At 58.6% G+C, this 8,550-nt stretch overlaps 1 protein-coding gene across 1 annotated transcript; it reads left to right on the top strand.

Moving 5' to 3' along the window:
• The first annotated feature begins 6 nt into the window (after positions 1-6).
• PIP5KL1 (phosphatidylinositol-4-phosphate 5-kinase-like 1) lies at positions 7-6,615 on the top strand. Its single transcript, XM_015567046.1, has 10 exons — positions 7-23; positions 856-1,059; positions 2,252-2,302; positions 2,494-2,648; positions 2,861-2,985; positions 3,456-3,490; positions 3,576-3,631; positions 3,869-3,981; positions 4,254-4,407; positions 6,023-6,615. Exons 2-10 carry the CDS (start codon positions 1,003-1,005, stop codon positions 6,288-6,290), a joined length of 1,014 nt encoding a protein of 337 aa, XP_015422532.1. The 5' UTR covers positions 7-23; positions 856-1,002; the 3' UTR covers positions 6,291-6,615.
• The last annotated feature ends 1,935 nt before the right edge of the window (positions 6,616-8,550 follow it).

Here is an 8,550-nt window from a genome sequence, read left to right on the forward strand (position 1 = left end):
CCCCGAGCCCGGGGCCCCACGAGGTAGGTGCGGACCCGAGAGAGGAGAGGAGAGGGAAGGGTTAGTGGGTAGGAGCCGGGCCTCCCCGCTCCGGGCGGGGTGGACACACCCCCATCCAAGCTCAGAAGGGGTCCACTGGGCGGGGACCAGGACACGCCCCACGTGGGAACCGCAGGTATGAAGGGAAAGTCTGGCAGGGATCCCCGAGAACTTGTTCAGTTTTTCGCAGGGAAAATGGAGATGATAGTAAAAGCTTCTCCTTCGTAGGGCTGTCAGGAGGTCAAGCTCTCAGCCAGGGCTGGTCACGTGGTGGGTGCCCACTACGGACGGGTCAGCTTCGCGCTGATCTTCCGGGCTGGCCTGGAGGGGCTCAGCATCGATGAGTGGAGTGTTGGTGCTTGGCTGAATCCCTTGGCATCACGGCTCCTATGAAGGGTCCCTGTGCACAGAGCTCAAACTCAACAGTAACAGCAGCTAATATCCGCCGCGATGTTATAGTTCTCGTTCTGCAGATGACAACACCAGGCCCCGAAGGTTAGGTGACTTACCTAAGGCCACACAACTGGTGAGAGGTTGTCTGGGGCCAGGTCTGGCTGCAGAACTGCCTGCTTTGACCTACTGCTAATGATAACCATCACTCCGTGTTGGATGCTCACTGCACGTCAGGGACTGTGCGGCCCCGCATAGCACCTAGTGAGCTGGGTACCAGCATTAGCCGTATTCTACAACCGAGGAAACTGAGGCAGAGCGAGCTAAGGGGAGGGCTCAAAGTAGTGGAGGTGGCACTCACACCCATGTCTTTCCCCTCTGCGATGCTGCCACATGCTCAATGCTTCTTGTGCCTTCTGCCACCAGGTCCTGGCCCCCTCCCCAGAGGCCGGATGCAAAGCCATCACCTCGCGTTCTGGCCGCCGGGGCCTGCTCTGGCGTCTACGAGACAAGCAGCTGCGCCTCGGCCTGTTTGAGATCAGCCCGGGACATGAGCTGCACCGGCTGACGTGTATGATGCAGGCAGGGCTCTGGGCTGCCACACAGGTCTCCATGGACCACCCGCCCAGGGTGAGTGGCCAATCTGCTCTGTGCACTGATGGCAAGACCGGACCGTGGCCCTGTTTTGCTACTGAAGAGTTGGGGGTCGGAAAGGCTATAAGGGGAGGAAATCAGGGGTTTGGTGCAGGGAGGGAGGGACAGTCTAGGCTTGGGGCTGAGGCCAGGAAGCCAGAAAGTGCAGGGTGTGTTGGGGATGTGAGGAACACCCTGACCCGGGTAGTAGCTGTGTAACTCTAGGTGGGTCTCTGCCTCTCTTTGGGCATCAGGTCCCCATCTGTGTAATGTATAATGACTTTGGGGGAGGGGGTTGTATGCCTTAGTCTCTGAGGCCCCCACCTCTGCCAGGGTGTATGGTTGAGAAGGGACCTCACTCCACCCCACCAGCATGGCCCGTCCTCCCCAGAGCTCAGGCGGGGGCCAGGCTGGCTCAGCAGAAAGCGTTGCCCAACTGCAAGCTCAGCAACTGGAAGGGCCCAGTGAGCACGTGTGTTGTTTGTGTGTGTGCGCACAGTGTGACCACATCCCATAGGCACAAGGACCTAGAGGTCCAGGGAGAGTATAGGAGCCAGAGGGCATCTTCTAAATCTCATTCTCTGCTGAAAATCACAATCTGGCCTCAGTACCTGCTGAAAATCTCCCATGGCTCCTCAGTACTCATCATGGCCTCGGGATCGACTGTCCAGCCTCATTCACCCTCCATCCCTCCCTTACTCAGTTAAGCCGCTCGGGCCCTCCTTCCCTTCCTGGTGACCACCAGCGCAATTCCCACTGCTAGGAGCAGCCTCCTCCTCCTCTCCACTGCCCGTCAGATTTCAGCTTGCAGGTCACCTCCCGCAGGGAGCCCTCTCTGATCCTGCCCCTCCCAGGCTGAGTCAGGCAGGCCCCTGGCCTTCCAGGCCATCACCTTTTATTCGGATGACATCCGGCTGTACTCAGCCAGGGGGTGTGTCTGGACGAATGTGCCAGGTGTTGGGGACCCAGCAGTGGAGGAGTCATACCCGGGACCTGCCTCCGGTCACTCTCTCATCCTCCTGCAGCCTGAGAGGGTCTGCAGCCCCCGCCTGCCCAACTCAGGAATCAAATTGGGGGGAGGGGGGAGGCCATGTGCGGCGCTTGGGAGATCCTGGGGCTGGCGGGGGGAGGGGAGGGGCTGGGGACGGGGCGCTGGGACTTGCTCTGAGCCTTCTGCCCCTCCCTGCAGGGGCTGCCCACTGAGGACGACTTCTCCGAGGTCCTGACCCAGGTCCACAAGGTAGGAAGCCTCAGGCTGTGCAGGGAGGGGCGGATGCCATCTTAGTTCCCTCTCCTCAGTTCCCCCAGTACGGAGTCTCACGGCCTTCCAGAGGGTGTGGCTCCCTTGACCCTTGACCGTCCTGCACCAGGCCCAACTGCACACACCGGGACCCCGACGGACACTCTGGGGCTGCTCTTCCTCTCCTGCAGGGCTTCGAGCTGGGCACCCTGGCTGGCCCTGCCTTCGCCTGGCTGCGCCACTCCCTAGGCCTGGCCGAGGAGGACTATCAGGCCGCCCTGGGCCCCGGGGGCCCCTACCTGCAGTTCCTCAGCACCTCCAAGAGCAACGCCAGCTTCTTCCTGTCGTGAGCGGGCAGCAGGGGTGGGGCAGGGTGCGAGTGGGGTCCCCGGTGGAGGGTGGCATTTGGGGAGAGAAACAGAACAGCCAGGTCAGAGGAGAGACTGAGGGCGAGGGCCTGGCCCTGGGGAGACAGAGCCACACACGGACAGGAGGGTCAGGGAGCCTGTGGGACCCTCCAGCCCGGCCTAGAGTGACCTCTCCCTGCCCCCGCACCAGCCACGACCAGCGCTTCTTCCTGAAGACCCAGCGGCGCAGGGAGGTGCGGGCGCTGCTCGCCCACCTGCCCCGCTACCTGCAGCACCTGCAGCGGCACCCGCACTCGCTCCTGGCGCGGTTGCTGGGTAGGACGGGCCAGGGACCCGGCACTGGGGGGGCGAAAGCGGGGAGAGGAGGGGAGGGGTTCAGGGAGTGGGGATGTTCCCGGGGTGTGGGTACCCGAGCCTAGCCAGGTGGTTGGGACTGGACCAGAGGCGGATCCGACTGCCCGCAGAGTTCGGTGCAAGGCGGTAGGAACAGGGGGTGGGCAGGAGGGGCGGCGGGCGGGGCCCAAAGGGTGGGATTGGGGTTGGGATTGGACAGTCCTGGGCAGGGCGTGTGGGCGAGGCCATGCCAGACCCGGCATCTCTGGGGCTGAGTCTAGAGGTGGATGGAGTCGCCACCACCACCCAAGCTGAGGAAGGGGTCTGGGGGCGCAGCTGGAGGGATGGGCTCGGGATGCGACGGCACTGAGGAGGTGTGGCCGGGAGCTGGGACCAGGGACCCCGGACGGCAGAGTTTGGGGCCCCTTACCTGGCGCCCTGTCCCCTTCCAGGAGTGCACAGCCTGCGGGTGGCCCGGGGCAAGAAGGTGGGTGAGGCCGAGGCAGGGGCTGGGCCGGAGGGGTGGCTGTGGGGGAGATCCTGTCCTTCCTCACTCCCTACCCCGTCCCCAGAAATACTTCATCATCATGCAGAGCGTCTTCTACCCCGCCGGCCGCATCGCTGAGAGGTGAGTTGGCCTCCCGGGGCCTGGGTCCCGTCCTGCTGGGAATGTGCCACCGGAGGCACCCACACTCCCCAGGTAGATGGTGAAGCCGAGGCCCAGGGAGAGAGGATGGGGTTGTGCTGCGGATCTGGACAGTCACCAGCGGAAGCTCCTGTCTTGTTATTACCTGGGAGAGTCCCCGTGTGTCCCAAGTCTGTGGAAAGCTGAATTCTGTTGTGTCCCCCAAATCCTTGCCTCCAGGTATGACATCAAGGGCTGCGAGGTGAGCCGCTGGGTGGAGCCGGCCCCTGAGGGCAGCCCCCTGGTCTTGGTGCTGAAGGACCTCAACTTTCAGGGCAAGACCATCGACCTGGGTGAGCCCCGGAGCCATCACTGCCTGCTCTTCCTCCGTTCGGGGTGAAGGTGGAGGGTGTCCCTGGCACGGCCCTTGTCCACGTTGTTAAGAACCCAGATTCGGGTTCAAATCCCGGCTCCACAATTTACCAGCTAGTTGGCCAAGGCAGATTACAGAGGAGTGTCCTCATCTGTGACATGGGGCAGTAATGACACCTGGGGCAGATGTGTGTGGAGCCTTAGCACTGCCCGGCACAGGCCGGGCACTCAGGCGGTGCTGATGCTCCCTCAGGGCCCCAGCGGAGCTGGCTCCTCCAGCAGATGGAGCTGGACACCGCCTTCCTCCGGGACCTCAACCTGCTGGACTACAGCCTCCTGATGGCCTCCCAGCACCTGCAGGAGAACGAGAGGGGCCCGGGCAGCAGCCTCGTCTTCCGCACAGCCAGGTGGGCCCACAGGGGCACCAGCAAGAGTGAGGTGATGGGAGATGGAGAAACAGACAGGCAGCGGGTGAGGTGGGGAACAGAATAGGCAAAGACTTGAAGACTGGAAAGTGCAGTGTGTGTGTGTGTGTGTGTGTGTGTAGAGTGGAGGGTGGAGAAGCCAGGCTGGCAGGTGTGATGGGCACAGGTGGACCACAGCAGGAGAAAGAACAGGTGAGGGTCAGTTGGGCAAGGGCTTCAGTCTGGATTCGAAGACTGCCCAGTTTTCAGGTTTCAGACCAATTTAATCGTCTCAGAGAGAGCGCTTACCTCTTCACCCAGTCATTCCACTTCTAGGGCCCGGAGGTCATCACCATTGGCACCACCATCATGTTGACCTTCCTTTGTAATAGTAACTGTCACCCCTTGCATGCTGACCATGGCCTCATTACAGTGGGCTTACTGCCATTTTAGAGATGTGAAAACTGAGGCTCAGAGGAGGGAAGTGACGTAGAACGACTTCTGAGGGTTCATGTTAGTACTTGGCTATTTTTTAAATTCTTTATTGTTGGAAGTATTACATATGTCCCCTTTTCCCCCCATTGACATCTCCCAGCCCGCCCCCGCCCCCCAGCACAGGCCTTCACCATCCTATTTTCTGTGTCCATTGATTATGCTTATATGCAGTACTGGGCTGTGTAATTGGATTTCAATCCAAGACCCACTTCTGCGGTTGAACAGAATTATGTAGGGTTAAGACAGGCACTTTAAGGTAATAAGTTCATTGATCTGGTGGGTGGAAAAGAGGAGTGAGAAAGGACACCCACTCGTCAGCTTCTCATCCCCACCCCTTGCCTGCCATGGGTGAGCTTGAGCAGAATCCAGGATAAGGGCTCCCTATGCCCTTTGGCTGGGCTGGGTACACCTTGACCAGAGGGTGCAATTCCTGCCAGAACCTCCCCAAGTCTGCCCCTCCAAGCTAGATCAGCTTCTCCCTTGCCCTCTACCTCCAGCTGGTATGTAAATCCCAGCTGTATTCAACCAGTAAGTCGGAGTTTGCATATAATGGTTGTTACATTGAAACATTCTGTGCTGGCTGGTAAATAGCCATTGTCCCAGCTCCAGCCCCCCCAGTTCCCAGCCCCTCATTCAAAATACCCGCCCCCACACAGGCGTGCGGGAGGCAGCCTATCAGTGATTCTCTCTCACCATTGATGTTTCCATCTCTCCCTCTCCCTTCCTTTCTTAAATCAATAAAAATATATTTTAAAAAAATACTCCTCCCTCCCATCTCCATCTCTCCATCATCCCTATTACCTTGGCACCGCAGAGGATACCAGCTCCCGGACTGGGCGTCTAGACCGCTGAGTTCTGATTGGTCGATGCCTGGGCGGGACTTGCTTCTCATTGGCTTATTTCTCAAGTGGCTACTGATTGGTCAGTGCAACTCTAGACCCTTAACTACACTTTACTCAGTTGCTCTGACTTCACGGGCCTGGCGCTCAGAGGTGTGAAAATGAGCAAGGGAAGCACAGGGTTAGGGCAGAGCGCCACCCAAGGGCAGCCTGGCCACGCTTACAGGGTCAGTTGGCTGGAGCCCCTGAAGGAGGTGGTAGCCCCCCCCTCTGTTGGCCCCTAGGTCTGTGCAAGGGGTACAGAGCGTGCATGAGCCGGGAGCGCAGAACCTTCGGCTGCTGCCTGATGGCCCCAACGCCCTTCACATCTTGGACGGCCCCGAGCAACGCTACTTCCTGGGCCTTGTGGACCTCGCCACCGTCTACGGGCTCCGCAAGCGACTGGAGTACCTGTGGAAGGCGCTGCGCTACCCCAACCGGGCCTTCTCCACCGTCAGCCCGGCTCTCTACGCCCGTCGCCTCTGCCAGTGGGTGGAGGCGCACACCGAGTGACCGGCGCGGGGCCGCGCTCTCCCCATCTGGACAATGGGCACAGGCCCGGAATGCATGTGCCAGCTTGGTCGGGCTCCCCCAGCCTGCTGTTCCTCCATCCGGCCTCCAGAGGGCAGCATTCTCCAACTAATATGACAACCGTACTTAATGGTGATGCTGTGCCTGGCTGGTATTTTGCCAGGGACTCGCCATATTAGCTCATTTTATCAAAAAAAAAAAAAAAAAAAAAATTCTATTATTCTCTTTTCACAGACCATGAAATGAAGGCTCATGGGGTGAAGGGACTGAGCAAGATCACTCAGCAGTAAATGCTGGAACCAGGACTTGACTGTGCCTTTTGGACTCAGGAGCCTGTATTCTTACCAGCTCCCACAGCCCTGTCCTCATGCTCTCAGAAAGGGGGGAGGCTGAAGGCTCCAGCCCAGGCCCTTTGTCGTACAGATGGGGAAACCGAGGCCCAGAGATTTTAAGGGGCGTATGCACGGGTAAGTGGCAAGGCTAGCCCCAGAATTCCAGGCCTCCCTATCCCTTGCCCCTGGCTCAAGGAGGGCCCTTTAAGGATGCAGGTAGGAGAAGGTGGGGTATTGAGGGGCCTGCGGCTCTGGGAAGCACTATGTTGATCTTGAGTAAGCTCTGCCCTCTCCTGATAGTCCCTTTTCTCATCTGAGAAATGGGGGTAGGGGTGATGGGCAGACCAAGGGCCCTTGCCAAACAGACATCACCAGGAGCAGAGAAGCAAAGTGTCTGCGTAGCCCCTGACCGTTCCTTCTCCCTCCTCCAGGAGACGCCAGCCGGCCTCTGACCTCAGTCCAATCCGACCATGCCCAAGCCAGCCTTTCCTCTAGTGCTGCTCTGGGGCCTGTGTGACCAGGGCAAGGTGTTAACCTTCTCTGTGCCTCAGCGGTCTAATCTGTGAGATGGAAGGATGAAAATGGGCCTCATTCGCGCATTAAATATTTATCGAGCACCTGCTATGCGACAGGCTGGGCTTTGGGGACCTGGGAGTGGAGCACAGATTTCCCCTCCACAGAACTCACAGTCTGGGTGGGGGCGGGAGGCGGTGACAAAAGCGGCCTGGTGTAACAAAGCCTTGTGAAGGACCATGGGGCCATGGAGCTCAGGGAAGGGGCCCCCACCTCAGTAGTTGATGGGTGGGGTTGTTTCTAATCTCAAAACTGAGATCAGAAGAGTCAACTGTCAGGCGCTGGGAGGGTCCCAGGCTAAGGGCACAGCAAAGGGCTGGGGTGAGAGAGTGCCTGACATCCTATGTAATAAAAGGGTAGTATGCAAATTGACCAGGAATGATGGGGAACGACCGGTCACTATGATGTGCACTGAACACCGGGGGGCAGATGCTCAATGCAGGAGCTACCCCCTGGTGGTTGGTGTGCACCCACCCCTCAGCCAGAAGCCAGGATGTCCGACTGGGATATCCACGGGGACGGGCCTAAGCCATCAGTCAGACATCCCCTGAGTGCTCCCAGGCTGCCAGAGGGATGTCTGACTGCCAGCTTAGGCCTGATCCCCTGAGGAGCAGGCCTAAGCTGGCAGGTAGACATCCTCCAAGGCAGTGGTTCTCAACCTTCTGTCCCTTTAAATACAGTTCCTCATGTTGTGACCCAACCATAAAATTATTTTCGTTACTACTTCCTAGCTGTAATGTTGCTACTGTTATGAATCATAATGTAAATATCTGATATGCAGGATGGTCTTAAGCGACCCCTGTGAAAGACTCATTCAATTGCCAAAGGGGTCGTGACCCACAGGTTGAGAACCGCTGCTCCAAGGGGTCCTGGACTGTGAGAGGGCGCAGGCTGGGCTGAGGGAGACCCCTCCACCCCAAGTGCACGAATTTTCATGCACCAGGCCTCTAGTTTGGAATAAAGAAACATTTCCCAGTGGTTGGTGTTGAGACTAGGTGGGGACAATATGGTGGGTGGGGAGCTGTGTGGGCCAAGAGCTGGCCCCCAGGACTGGATGACTCGGGGAAGCCGCTCAGCTACACCAAACACTGCCATTCCACTGGCCTCCCGAGAAAAGGAAGAAAAATGGCTGATGGGGGAGGAGGAGGAAAGGGAAAGCTTATGTTGCAGAACTGGAGTGTGGTTCCTGGAGGTATAGATATAGATCTAGATACAGATTCAGATATATCTAGATGTAGCTATAGGGTGGCAATTGACATCCCCCCTAGATACCTGGGTGGCCTTGGGTGACAACCTGCCTGAGCTAGCACAAGCCATGGAGATTTTCTGGTTCTGAC

This window comes from Myotis davidii, unplaced genomic scaffold (assembly GCF_000327345.1).
Source record: "Myotis davidii unplaced genomic scaffold, ASM32734v1 scaffold142, whole genome shotgun sequence".
NCBI classification, from domain to species: Eukaryota; Metazoa; Chordata; class Mammalia; order Chiroptera; family Vespertilionidae; genus Myotis; species Myotis davidii.